Source organism: Alligator mississippiensis, chromosome 10, assembly GCF_030867095.1.
Source record: "Alligator mississippiensis isolate rAllMis1 chromosome 10, rAllMis1, whole genome shotgun sequence".
In the NCBI taxonomy this organism is placed as follows: Eukaryota; Metazoa; Chordata; order Crocodylia; family Alligatoridae; genus Alligator; species Alligator mississippiensis.
In genome coordinates this window covers 26,070,894-26,085,084 of record NC_081833.1, presented here as the reverse complement: position 1 = coordinate 26,085,084, position 14,191 = coordinate 26,070,894, and the positions used below count along the sequence as shown (strand labels likewise).

General features: G+C 51.0%; 2 protein-coding genes across 5 annotated transcripts in view; one reads left to right on the top strand and one right to left on the bottom strand.

The window, feature by feature from the left end:
- The window catches only part of RASAL1 (RAS protein activator like 1), a 53,798-nt gene extending 51,145 nt beyond the window's left edge, over positions 1 to 2,653 (bottom strand). For both annotated transcript variants that reach the window (XM_019493611.2, XM_019493612.2), the window contains exon 1: positions 2,350 to 2,653. In XM_019493611.2, the coding sequence (XP_019349156.1) occupies positions 2,350 to 2,414 (65 nt within the window). In that variant the 5' untranslated portion in view covers positions 2,415 to 2,653. The remainder of the gene's footprint in view (positions 1 to 2,349) is intronic.
- Positions 2,654 to 8,302: 5,649 nt separating this feature from the next.
- Positions 8,303 to 14,191, top strand: part of CFAP73 (cilia and flagella associated protein 73) — a 16,046-nt gene continuing 10,157 nt past the window's right edge. For 2 of the 3 annotated variants that reach the window (XM_019493713.2, XM_019493714.2), the window contains exons 1-2: positions 8,310 to 8,590; positions 13,132 to 13,237. In XM_019493713.2, coding sequence (XP_019349258.1) covers positions 8,379 to 8,590; positions 13,132 to 13,237 — 318 coding nt within the window. In that variant the 5' untranslated portion in view covers positions 8,310 to 8,378. Of the gene's footprint in view, positions 8,591 to 13,131; positions 13,238 to 14,191 lie in introns of all 3 variants that reach the window. The other variant, XM_059713573.1, reaches the window with a different exon arrangement.

Genomic DNA, 14,191 nt, shown 5'->3' with positions numbered 1-14,191 from the left:
CACTACCAATGGAAAGATCTGAAAATCATGACTTTACCCTCCAAACCAAGGGAGTCAAACATGACCAAACCAACAACCTCAGTGTATATATATTTTTAATTTGCCTCTGAGAGTCTGAGCTCCCAGTATTTTTTATTTTGAGTTTTTCTCCACTTCCCTCATGGTTAGAAAGTGCTTTTTTCTTTAAATAAAAGCTGCCTGTCTTGCACAATCACCTGACTCCAAGAGCTGGGGCTGGAAGAAAACACAGGAGCTCAAAAATCCAAAAGGTGGCATTTGGCAGCCCTGCAGTCCTTTAACTCCAGCGTAAACAGCCACAAAAGAACCAGGATTACATAGATCAGTCACTCCTAAGCTAAATGAATTCAAACAAGAGGAGAATAAGCCTGGTGGGCAGCCTTAACTCACCTTGCAGCCAAAAGTCAATGTCCACCAGTGCCTGAAATCTTCTGAGCAAGGGAAGTGTAAATCTTCACCCCCAGGTGTAGATGGATGCGGGCAGAGGGAGACACGGGTGCACATGACCCTTGAGTATGCCAGGCTGCAGCCCCTCCATCTCTACCTCCAGAACCTCCTCTTGAGGTTCTGGTTGAATTTCACCCCCTACTTTTTTGTTTTGGGTCACCCCATCCACAACCCCACCAAGTCCCAGGACCTCCTGGTCAACCTCCTCCTGGCCCTGGCCAAGTGGGTCCTGTACTTGACCAGGAAGGAGGCTCTGGCCGGGAAGGTGCCCAGAGACTGCGGGGCTGCTTTCCTCTCTCACTTGTTGCTCTGCCCGGAAACATGCATGGACAATGGGCAGCGTCCACCGGCTCCTTGGATGCCTTTGAGAACCAGTGGGTGCGGCCTGGGGGGCTCTGCTCAGTGTCCCCCTCCAGAGAACTTCTTTTCACATTTTGAACCTATGAACCCCACCTCACTCCTACCCTTTTCTTCCTTTGTCCCACCAAAATAAACAAATAAATTATCAGCTGTATCTTACAAACTTAGCCCCTACTACCATGTGGGGCTAGTTAGTTAACTAGGCGGGCCTTAAGGCCCATGATCTCTGGAAGACACAAATAGACATGTGTAGGTGGAGGGGTGAGAGCTGGAGTGTATTTTACTTGTTTCCCAATAGCCCCACAAAGGGCAGGGTCTGCAGATTTTGGAAGACAAGATGCATTCAGTGTAACTGATGGTGGGAGGCAGACTAAGGCCGTGGACCTTAGTGCTGGGAGTGGTGCTCACAGCCTCCTGCTGGCCCCAGGTCCCCATCCAGAACAGCGAGGCTGCTTTGGCAGCAAGTGGCTGCTTTAAGCATCCTGTAAACAGTTTCATCGGGGTTAAAGGCGTTTGAGCATAGAGCACATGAGCCTTATCACTCCCTGCCCCACCTTCTCACTTGGGTCTTTTCGTGCCAAAATCCAGGACAGAAGGCTGAAATTGAAGCTTCTACTCTGCAGTGAGATCCCAGGGTGACTGATGTGAGGTAACCTATATCATGCTCTGTCCTTCCCTATAGCCTTCCAGCTGAGGAATGCAAACACAGCAGGCTTCACACACAGCCACTATTCCCCACACACCCTGCAACGGCAGTTGGTGTCATTCTCCCCATTTTCCAGGTGGGAAAACTGAGGCACAGAGCCTATTTGTGCACACGTGATGCAGTGACAGCCCCGGGACTAGAACCAAGAAGTCCCTCTGCCGCAATCCTCCCTGCCTCTAGTGCCCCGGGACCCAGCACAGCACCACCGAGCTCGGGTCCTGGGCCAGCCAGTGCCAGCCGCGATCCCATGATGTCCTGATCCCTACTAGTCAGAAGAATGGGCATCTCAGCCGGCGATTGAGTCTGCTGAACTCCAGCAAGAGCCGCTTCATATCTGCCCTTCTCCCCGCAGCCGGGCACGGCCCGGCCCCACGGCTCGAGCCTGCGGCGGCAGCGCACGTGGCTGTGGCCGGAGTGGGAGCGACCCGGTGGCACCAGGGGCTCGGGGGCAGTCCGGGATCTGCCGGGGACTACCTACGGAGTCCAAACTGCAGCTGCCCCCGCCGCCCGGGACCCATGAAGGCGCCGAAGCTCCAAAGGGAGCCGGTCCCCGACAGCCACACGTGTGTGCCCAGAGCCCGGGGACCCCAGCCCGGCCCTCTCCCCGCCCTGTGGCAGCACCAGGAGCGTCGGGCACCCCCGTGAAGCGGGGAGCGCGCCCCGGGCAGCACCGCGCCCCGCGGCCGGGGCTGGGAGCCGGGCTAGCCCGCGACCGCGGCCGGATGCCCCCGGCGGGGAGAGCGGGAGGGGCCAGCACCGCCTCCTCCCGCAGCAGCACGGGCGCCACCAGCCCGCGGGAGCCGCTCGCCCCAACTCACACGTCCTTGGCGGGCAGGTGCCTCCCTTCCACCACTCGGAAGTGCAGCGCCGTGTTCCTGGCCATGCCCGCCCGCAGCCAGCCCGGGGGCGCCGCCAAGCCTCGCCTCGCCTCGCCCCGCACCTGCCGGGCGCGGATCCGGCCGCCGAGCCGCTGCTGGGCCGGGCCGGGCCGGGCGCGGGGACCCCCGCTCCTCCTCCTCCTCCGCGCTCGGGACGGGGCAGCCGCAGACACCGGGTGCGCCCCGCCGAGCTCCCGCAGCAGCGCGGCTGCAGCCACAGGTTGGCCGGGGAGAGCGGCGGGAGGCGGCAAGGCGGGGCGGGGCGGCCCGCAGCCCGCAGCACCGCCCCGTGCGCCGCCCCGGCACCTGCCCGAGCCTGGGCGGTGCCTGCGGCCGGGGCTGGGCACGCCTGGCAGCGCACGCCTGGCAGCGCGGCCCGGGCTCCGCTGGCCGGCCGGCTGCGTGCGCGGTGCCCGGGCGCTGTCGGAGGGCAGCTGGCACCGGGCTAATCGCCCTGGAAGGGCGCTGGAGCTGTTCCCTGCCCCCGGCTCTGCCCGGGGAACCGGCTCACGGGGTGTCAAATCACCCTGTGCTTTCTCTGGCCCCTTCAGTACGGGGGGCCTTGCAGGCACGAGCCGATCCCCGGGGTGGGATCCTCATGCCCATGTCACAAGAGGGAAACCGAGGCACGAAGCAGTGCAGTGACTTAACCCCAGGGTACCCAGGGGCAGTGTGGGGAGCAGACCCAGATCCCCAGGCTTTAGTCACAAGACTCTTCTCTCTTTGCAAGAAAAGGCCTGGGTTCCTGTCCTCGGGGACAGTGAAATCAAGTGCCTCTGGCTTCAACCAGGTGTAACTGAGAGCAAGATTGGGCCCAAGGTGGAGGAAGGGGCTCCCCCCTCCCCTAGTGTGCAGAGCAGGGTTTCTGCAGCCTTCCTGCTGCCATGCACATCACCTGGGTACCTGATCCTCACCGGAGAATTGCTCCTCTCCCCAGATCTGCCATCTGTTGCACTTGGAGGGGAACAGCTAAGCAGTGACAGGTGGACTCCACAGCCTGGATCCTGCAGCTGTTTGCCTTGGTGTTCCTGGGGGGTATGGATGTTGGAGGGGAGGGGATGGTGCTAGGGTACACCAGGGGATGGAGGTGGGAATCAAGGCCTGTGTCTCCATTCAGGTGTCAGCACTTAGGTTCTTCTTTCCCCATGTATCAGGTTTGTAAGCTGAGAGGAGGGGGACCAGAAAGTCATTCATGAAAGGTGTGCTGGAAAGGGGAGCTGACTGGCTGGGCAGCTTTGCACCTGCCTAGCAAAGGCCTGCTTCAAAATCCACAGAGATCAATAAAAGGATCTCCAGTGAGTTTTGAGTCAATGAATATATAGACAAGTCAGAGCAATAAATTGGGACCGCAGCTGGATGCCCAACTGTCCCAGTGACCTGTCATCCCAGAGAAGTTTTCAGATGTCTCATGGGCAGAGCACATTCTGGACAGGGAACCCCCTGCAAAGCCTTGCTGGGACCTCTGGAAAACCTAGAAGAGTTGAATGCACTCTCTCCCCCTTAACAGGTAGATCGCACATGGGCTGCTGCAGGGAGCCCTTGGAGCACAAAACCTTAGAGGCTGACCTGGTGGAGTGTCCCATCAGGGAGGAAAAGTTGGGGGGCCTTTAGAGGCTGCAAAGTGTGTACAGGTTCCCCTCGCTTTATGGTATACATGCATTCCTGGGAAATGGCACATAACTTGAATTCACATAAAGGGAACCCACTCTACAATGTAACAAATAGGGATAGGTTCCAAGACCTTGACAGTACTGACCCCCCAGACCCATTTCTACCACTTTTACAAGACAATTTTGGGACTCACCAACAGCAGACAGTACACACAAGCACTATCATAATGGGGGTGGCACCTACAGAAACACGTGTTGCAGATGAGCAAGGAGCACAGATGCACACAGGAAACTATATTTATCTTGCTCCTGGGGCCTTACAGCTGAGGGCAAGTGAAACTCGGGGGCGTCTGAACCCTAAGCTTCCAGGAGTGGGCCTGCACGTAGGATGCCTTCCAAATGATTTGGAAACATCTAAAGCCCCAGCTGGGGGTGAAGGATGTTTGCTGGTAGTAGGGCCACTTACGGTTCTTGAGTGACTCACAGATTTGGAATTGATTTGACTGGTTTGGCTTGGAACACAAAAAATGTTCATATATATATATATATATATATATATATATATATATATATAAAAAGCACAGATCCACACAGGAAATTATATTTTGGTGCACATCAGTCCCACAATGCACTGCACAAAACAGCTGACGGTGGGCTTCCACCACACGGATCTTGTAAGAGTGAATTTACCTCATATATAATTAATTTTTGGTATTAAAAGGGTCATTGTATAAGAGCGAATCCGCACATACAGAACCCGCATAAAGCAAGGGAAACTTGTAGTATACTTCCCAGATCCATTCCAAGCTAGGACCTTCAGAGAGCATGTGTGATACCACTAAGCATCTACATGAATCAGTCTGGGAGCCAGAGCGAACCCACCAGCCTCACCAAAAACTTTTTCTGTCCCATTTGCAGGGCAGTCCTGGGGTGGGGGAAGGCACACGAATCAGGGCAACTGCCCCAGGCCCTGCACTTTGGGGGGCCCCACAGACAGTGCCTAACAAGCCCCGCCATGGCCACCACATGCTGCTGGCTCCATGCTCCAGCCACTTGCCACCCCCCCTTACCCACCTCCTCTACACTCCAGCCACTTGCCAGCCCTCGGCCCCACACAAGCTGATATGCCCTGGGTCCTGCACACCCCTTGGGATAGCTCTGCCATTTTGCATGCTTAAGTGTGGTTCACCCCATCTCTTCTCTACCACAGGAGGCAGTGGGCATGCAACCCTGTAGATCAACCTCTCTGCTTAAAGGTCCTGCTCAAGAGACTGCCCCTTCAGTGGATGCAAAAGCCCTATAGGACCCCTGGCAGCCCTTTATCACTTCCTTAACTACACGGCAGCTGTCATAAATTGTACTCAGGGGGAGTTAGCACTGCTGGAAGATTGATTATAGCCACAATCCTAGCAGGGGATTATATTCTGGAGAGCTTCTGATTTACTGCAAACCCTGACATGCAGCAAATCTTCTGTACAGCTTCAGTGGAACAACTGCTGTGGAGTCCAGGTGGGCAGGGGATGTCATTATATGCCCTTATTCTGGGTTTCCCACTTGAGTCTGCCAGGCTTTCATCCTCCTGCCAGGGAACATGGAAGAGAGCTGAGACCAGGCCTGACCAAGAAGCAAAGGCAGCCGGAGTGAACTTAGGTACAACAATGTGCTTTGCTGCAAAACAGTGATAAACTGGTGTTCTGTCTATTATACCTTGAAACGACTCAGAATTCCCTCTTTGGAAGCAGCAGCCGCAGGTAAGGCACACACTGTACTTTTGCTAGCTATGTGATAGAAAACACCTGACTGCTTTTTGTGAGTGAACTAAAACATGCACACCTAGTCTTTACTGACATGTTGACCCTCAGTTTTGGATGGGGTTTCATTGACTGTCAGTGGCCTAGCTTCTAATGATGTTGCAACAGTTGCATCACAGCTTGCTGCCATGGTGTGATATTACAATAATGGAATATCCTCAGTTGGTATAACAATTGGGTTATAAAGGATTAAAGTTATGTATACACAGGTATCTTGCTGTCAGCAGGAATGAGGAAGGAAACAGAAAAGCCTCTGAATAGGCCTCAAGAGAAATTGGATATTTTGGTTGGAAGTGACTGGCAGAGTGTGTTTTATGGAGATGAGGGTGGGCTCGTTGCAATTAACATGGTAACTAATTATGACTAAGGGATCAGGATGCTTCTTTCTTCATTCCCTCTCTCATGCTTCATATTATTCCTTTCCAAGAGTCAGAGGGCCAGAGTCAGAGCTGAATAATGTGGAATCATTTACCCCTCCTTTCTGGGTTAGATCCATCAAGATGCAACTCTTCCCTTCAGGATTCTGCAGTTGGTGCTGCACTCCTCTTCTGCCTACTCTGAAGATAGTCAGTGCCACCATGTACTTGAAATCTAATCAGTAGCCAAAAGGAGTTATTTTTGGGCTGGATCTGCCCTCCGTAATTGTTGGGGCTTTATTAAAAATTAGCTAGTTTCCATCAATATTGTCCCGGGTCATCGTACTCAAATGACCAGAATTTCAAAAGCAGCCACTAGATCCAGATGGACTTTTTGGCATGAAGCTCAATGCCTCAAAGGAGCTGATTGTTTTGGAAGCCCCATGAGCTCCTATAGCAGCAGCAGAGGTCAAGAGGAGCAATTGATGCTATCCACAAAGAGGCACATGAAAGTTTTGGAGTTGCCTCTTCCAGTACAATCAAATGCCCCCCATAGACAAGGAGAAAGACGCATGTTTTTTAACTGGGTGGTGTCTTTTCAACAGAACTAATGTATTGGATGAGAGCCTGTGGATGGTTAGGGCAGGTAAACATTGCTTAGATATCATAGATTTTTAGGGTCGGAAGGGACCTTAGTAGATCATTGAGTCTGACCCCCTGCCCTAGGTAGGAAAGAGCGCTGGGATCAGATGACCCCAGCTAGATGCTTGTCTAGTCTCCTCTTAAAGACCTCCAAGGTAGGGGAGAGCACCACCTCTCTTGGAAACCCATTCCAGATTTTGGCAACCCTTGCTGTAAATAATTTTTTTCCCCAATGTCTAATCTAAATCTGCACTCAGTTTATGGCTGTTGTTCCTAGTAACCCTAAGGGGCACCCTGGTAAACAGAATGGTGTCTCCTTTTCCTTCCTGCCCCCTCCTGCCCCCCAGATAAATTTATAGATGGCCACAAGATCCCCTCTCAGCCTTTTTTTGCTGAGGCTGAAGAGACTCGGGTCCCTCAATCTCTCCTTGTAGGATCTTACCTGCAGGCCCTTAACCATGAGTAGCTCACCTTTGGACCCTCTGAAGGTTATCCATATCCCTCTGGTCCTTTGCATGCAACTGTGCTAAGTAAGAAAACAAGGGCTGAAGAATCGGCAGCATGTGACAATGCACATGGAAAGGGTTTCTAAATCAAGCATGGTTCAGGGTGCAGTGAAAGGTCTTTAACCCTTGGCTAGATGTGCTCTGTATATGCAACCCTACACCTGTGTTGAAATGATTAAGGGGTCCCTGTCTGTAGCTAGGCTCCTAGGCACGTGCAAATAGCAAAGCCGAGAATGAGTCAGTGTCATTAGGGGTAGAAGGATGCTTAGTGGTAAGAGCCTAACCTGGGTTTTGGAAGAGGTGAGTTCATAGCCCACTTTACCATGACCTGTGTGACCCTTGGCATGGTAGTGAGGCCCCAGGTTTTAAAGGCATGCAAGCACCTAACACATTGAAATCAATGAACTCATTTTTAAATAACTTTAAAAATCTGGCCTTGCTTCTCTGTGCCTCCATTCTCCTCTGTAGAATGGTCCTTATAAGCTTGCCCTACCTCCCTGGTGAGGGGGCACATCCCACTCTAGGGAATTGTTCAGATAATACAATTAGAGGGGTATGAATGAGGCTGGACAGCCAGCTCTGGACCCTGCCAGCAGACTTTGGCTGACACTCGTGGTTTCAGCCCTGGTAGCCAGGTCTTATCAAATCAAGCTAATTGGAAGACCAGGGCCTCGCTGTTTTTGGCATGTGCGTGGCCCACGGTTAGTCCTTGGAGCTGCTCCAAATCTTGCAGCATCTACATGAGCTTGCCCACATGGGTTCATGAAGGGCACTGAGGAGGGATGGGGAGTGCTGTATGGGTGGGGAGAGAAGCTGCCCCAGAGGCCTCGCAGCTGCGGACCAGGTTTGAACGCGGGCGCTACGATCAGCAAACCAGGAGGCGTAAAGGGGAAGTAGCAGCGCGCCCCCAGGGCTGGCAGGAAATGGGGGGGACACGGGGCTTTCCACCGCTGCCCCTCGCTTGCAAATGAGCCGTGCGGTTTGGACGTGGCTGCGCGGGGCTCTGGCGGAGCGCAAGGGCCCCGGGATCCCGAACGCGTGACCATGGCAACAGAACGTTGTGCTGTCCGTCTCCTTGGCGACGGCCGGGCGGGGGCTGGTGCCGCTCCCGGGGCCGGCCCTGCTTTGCCCTTCCAGGCGCTGGGCACCGGGGGCTGCAACAACTTGCGGGGGGCTGCTCCGGCCGCCGCCAGCATGGCCTCGGAGCTGGACGAATACGTGCGGGCAGCTTTCCGGGACAAGCTGCTGCTGCTGCCGTGAGTAAGATCCTCTCCCAGCAGGAGTCTCTGCAGCCCTCGGGCTGGGCTCTGGGGCTCAGACTGGCCGCAGGAAGCCGCTTGGATTCAACCGGTTGGGTGTCAACCAGTTCAACCCCCACGCCCCCACGTACAGCTGGTGGGAGCGCAAGTGCCATCACCACCATGTGTGTAGCAGGGCAGGGAGGCATGGCCATGAGATCCTGCCCCAAGCACAAGTTACATCAGAGGTCTCGCTGGCTCAGCTCCAGAGGAAAATGAGGCCTCCTGCTGCCTCACAATAGCAGGGGGTGTATTTATTTGGGTAGCTGAAGGTTGGGTAATTCATGGGGCTTTGCCAGCAAGAGAAAAATTAGCAGATGCTCCCTGGAGTGATTCACAGCAGCACCTGCTTGTTCTAGCTGCGTGCTGATCAGTGCCGCAACTCTGCCAGGCCCAGCTTTACAGGGCCTTGGTAAAGCTGTTCCCTGAAAGGTAATTCTGATTTGTGCAAGATTTCAGGGTGTCATTGCAATTAGAACCAGAAACCAGCCATTTTGAAATGGGAGCTGGTGTGGACTCTGATTGTCTCTGCTCCCTGGCCCCAGGGCTGTTCTCATCCTCATGCCCCAAGGTTCAGGAACTACAGATCTGGGATACCCTGCCTTCCCCCACAGCCACCAGGTGGGTCATCTGGCAGGAAGCCAGGCCAAAATCTCTCCATCCCCTCATCACCACTAGTTCCAGTTTTGCCAAGTTGACAAGCTCTGATAAAACACTGGTTTGCTGGATTTTCCCCAAGCAGCCCTCATTGCTGACCCCCAGACACTGAATTCAGTGATTCTGGGGTTTTATTGGGATGGAGAATACAGAGGAAATGAAAACTGGCGAAGGGCAGAGTAGGGAAGCAAGTTTGCTTTCATGTGAAGTGAATTTCTTGCTGTGGAGAAAGTGGTACATATATGACCACACTGAGACAGAGCCTTTATCTGTGCTGTGAAGTCAGCTCTGCCAGGAGGCTTTTTTTTTACAAAAGTTGAAAGTGAGATTGAGGAATCTACTGATCCTATTTGTTGTCTGCCCGTGACTCCTAGCTCATACTAAGTAGTGTTTTATACAGTTCCCTAAGTCATACCAATATGTGGCATTTGCCAGGATAGGTTTCAAAGCACTCTGTCAAAATAAAGGGATCCCATTTTTCCCATTTAACAGCTTGAGAAATTGAAGCAAAGGGAGCTGAAGGGGCTTGCCTACCTTCACACACAGTTTAATGGCAGAACTCAGGATGGAATCCTTTTTACCTCAAGCAAACAGCTACCCTGGGATAAACTGTGGACACAAAACACCTACACCAGTCTAATTTACATCAGTATAGTTTTACCCCTGATTTTTCCTAAGGGTAATTCTATACTGGATTCAAGTGACAGCAGTGTAAGATTGTAGATCATGTGTCTACACCCCCCCCCCCCCCGCTCAGCCCTGGTCCTCTTCACATTGGTATGAAAGCTGATTACATCAGTGTCAATGTATCTGATGTTCAAGTCCTTAGGCAGCTTGTTCTGTTTAGCTTATCTGAATTGAAGATCAAACAGTGATTTGAAGATGCTGCCAGAGTATTCTCACAGGGAAGAAGATACCAGGTACTAATCTAGCAGAGAAAGACCTGAAAAGAGCCAATGGCTAGAAGTTAAAGCCAGATGCATTCAAATGAGAACTAAAGTGCATATTTTTGACAGTGAGGATGATTCACCATTGGAACACTGGAAGGAAGCGGTAGATTCTTCATCACTTGATGTGTTCAGATCCATGCTGACTGCCTTTCTGCAAGAGATGATTTAGCCAAATGCAAGTTATGGGGCTTAGGGCAGGGATAACTGGGGGAATGTAATGGCCTGTGCTATACAGGAGATGAGACTAAATGATCTTATAGTCCCCTCTGTTGAAGCAGCTGTGCTGTAACCAGCTTCCCCAGACATGGTGAGCTCAGTACTGGCCAATGTAGGTTGAATCAAATCTGAAACACAACATAACCTCTGTTCTGCGTGGGTAGTACCCACACACAATACGTTTCTTTTTCTATGCTTTGGCAGTATTTGCCTAGCTGGTCATATCAATAAAGTCTCACAGGTGAATTGATTTTCTATCAGGACTTTGGAGGCAGCTTGTAGCCACAGAGTTGGATAACAAGAGGTAAAAACTAAATCCTGTGTTGTGTACATACAGAGGCCTATTTACTTTTTAACCTGTTACCCAAGCAATGAGCGGTTTTTTAAAATGTCACTTATTGCTGTTGTACCTGCAAGTACTGAGATCGGGTTGGTAGAATGTCAAAGAGAGAGAGAGAGAGCTGTGAAATAGGGGGAAAGGAAAAAGCAGGGCTGACCTGGGATTTCCAAACCCTAGCCAGCCACAAGCAGGATCCCTAGGTGACATACAGCACCTGAGCCTACTCCCACTGAGACTGGAGGCAGAGGGTGAGGATGGAGCCCTTTGGACCTCTCCCAAGCTCTGTTTGCCTAGATTGCAGCCTCATTAGATTGGGCAGACTGCAGTAATATGGCTGTTCCTTTTTTTTTTTGCATGCTTATGTGACCTCCAAAACCAAAAGCGTGCACTGCTATAGTTCCGTAGCAGGGGTTATAGACCCCTGTTGTTTCGAGATTGGACCTGTAGTGGATCTTAGGGCTGGAAGGGGTCTCTTGGGTCATTGAATCTAGTCCTCTGTACTTGCAGGTAGCCATTTACCCAGAGAATCCTAAAAATCATTTACTCCAACCCCTCACACACCACAGCTGTAAAGCACACTATGGAAACAAAACTAGAAACATCCTATAAGGTACAAAATAATAGTAGGGGAAATCAAGGCACTGCCAATGCCCTGCCACTGCAATGCCCAGGAAAGATCCTAGGAAGCAAACACTGCCCCATACTACAAGAGGTAGGCAAACACCTCCACAGTCCTTGCCATTCGGACCTGGGAGAGAAATTCTTTCCTGTCCCTACATCTGGTGATTGGTTTGACCTGGAATGGAAGAGCAAGACCTTCCAGCCAGGAACTTGAGACATGTCTGAGTATCAAAAGAATTGACATATCCCAGTCCATGATCCCTCCTTTAGCCGTGTCCAGTGTTTGAAAGGAAAGCAGTCCTCATGCCCCCCAAATCAAATAAAGCATATATGAGGAAAACTATTCATTCCTGGCCCTTACAGGTGACCAGCAGAAGCCTTGAAGCCCAGGATCCCTTGACATTAACTGCACAGAGATAGTTCCCTGTTGACTCTAACATGCGGATTGTAAATATTTAAACCCATGTGTTGACTGCTGAGCTTAAATTTGTCCCTAGCCAGTTTGTATCCATTTGTGCACACCCATCAGTGGGTTACACTTTGATCAGGTGAAAAATCATTAATCATCTTGGCCTTTAAGTTATCATTTCACACCCAAATGCAATGAGTGAGATCAGCTTGTGTGCCCTACAGAAATCATTGCAGGCTCCTGCCAAACTTAAGCAGACAGCAATGAGCTGAGTTATTATTCTCTGTTCCTATTCTTGGCCACTGTAACTGTTGGAAACTTATTTATTTTAGTGATCCTACTTCTTTCTGAAAAGTTTGACATCTTTTTATATCCATGACACTTAAACTTATTGTAATTTAAAGGTTTTAGGAAAGAGTTTCCCCCACAATTTTAACTTTTTGTTGTTCCCTTTGTTCATTGTTCAGTGCGTTATATATGAATGGTGTCCATTCATAACATCTGCCAAAGTAGGCTGTAGCCTAAAAAAAACTTATTCCTCTCTGAATGAGATAGTCTGAAGTCAGGAAGAAGGCAAGGTAAGGTGGTACCTTACAGTATACACTAACACAACTAGCTACCTCTTTCCCCATATTAATTGTGCATACTCTTAACATGGAAACATGGAGGCAAGGGAAAAACAATTTAAAAACTGGACAATGGGATTGTAAAACCAGACCAACTGTTGGGTGGGCCAGCCAGCAGTGTAGGTGCTGGTGCAGAAACTACTCCTTGTCCTTTGGGATTGATCAGAAATACAATTGGAAACAAGGGAGTTGTTCTCCAGTCTCTACCCATCTGAATGCTTTCACAAGACACTGTGCAAATGCTGAGGATGCACACATGTGGTTTTGCTGGGCTCCATGTACATACTGGATTTTCTCTCTCCATGGGATTGGGCCATGCCTAGAAGTTCTGTTGGTCTTGGCTTCCCGTTGGCAGAATAGCCAAGTGGGTTATTCTGAGTGCCAGCCCTAAAGTTGACTAGATTCCAAGCTGACCATGTGTTCCTTAAAATGAAGGCTTTAACTCTAGAGTGTAGGATGGAGGCCATCAAGAAGAAGCATTAGTGGAGCTGCCGTGACACGGCCCAGATCAAGGAAGTCCAAGGAGAATGGACCTAGTGCCCCTATTTCCCAGTGGGCTCCATACCAATTCTGGCATCCTGGGCATGGTTCTATGGGTGGCAGTGGAGATTGCAGTGCAGTAGATGGAGATCCCCCAGGGCTGAAGCTGGCAACATCACTCTCCTGTTCTTCCGTTACAGGAAAATGCCTGAAAGAGAGGATGACTATTTGACTTCTGCGGCTCGCCTTTTGGAGAAGAAGAGGGAAATGGAAGAGGTGGAGCAGGCTCTGCTGGCCCAGAGAGAGGTAAATGCAACAGCAGAGGACTCCTTTTCAGCTGAAAGGTCATCATAACATCAAAGTGGTTGGGTCTCCGGGCCCTCCCTTCCTGGTGGGCATGGTGCAGGGCCATCAGAACCTCATCTGAGGAATTTGAGATTGGAGTAAATTCTTGAGACTGGTGTGTGCGTTATGTGGCAGGATGGGGAGGGGATTTGCTGAGAGCTCAAGGGCAGGAGAGAAGTAGCCCAATGTGGTCAATGTGGAGACTTCCTGAAGCTGAGGCATCTAGAGCCACCAGGCTAGGACCAGTGGAGGTTTGTTAAAACTAACCTGGGCCGCTTTTAATCTGGACAGTTCCATTCTGTATACCAAGGATTACCTTTGTGGTTTCCACTTCATGTCTCACTTCCTGTCGCAAATTGCTCTGGGCTGTTAAGTAGCTGTTGAGCTCCACCCTACAGATGGTTGCATTTCTTCGCTGGCAGAGGAAGTGATTTGCATCTCTGGTTTGTCAAGCCCTTTGCATTCCTTTGGAGTAAAAACCCTCATGATGATCCGCTTAGTCTTGCACTGCATGTTTCACAAACTGTGCCCTGACAGCATTATACAGTGTGCCCCAGAAGTAGAGTGAGTCCACATATGAGCCTAGAGATATCACAAAATGTTTTGGAGGTGGCACTGTAGGTAGAGAATTAAATAGCAAAGAGTAAAACAAATGTTAATTTTGGCGAATTACATAAGTGAGCTATATTTAATGCCAGAAGCTCTCAGAAGCTGCAGGAGAGTGGGGCTGAGAAAGAGATGAGGGGGGAACGCTTTCAGATGATTGTAAGAGGTGGAAGGTAGATTTGTGAGAGGCATCAGCCGCAGAGGAGAAGGCACCTCCGAGATGGGAGGACTACTGGCTCCTGACTGTCAAGATGGAGGTTTCCATAAGCATCTCAGATGATATCCCACAATGTTGTCTTATCAAATGCT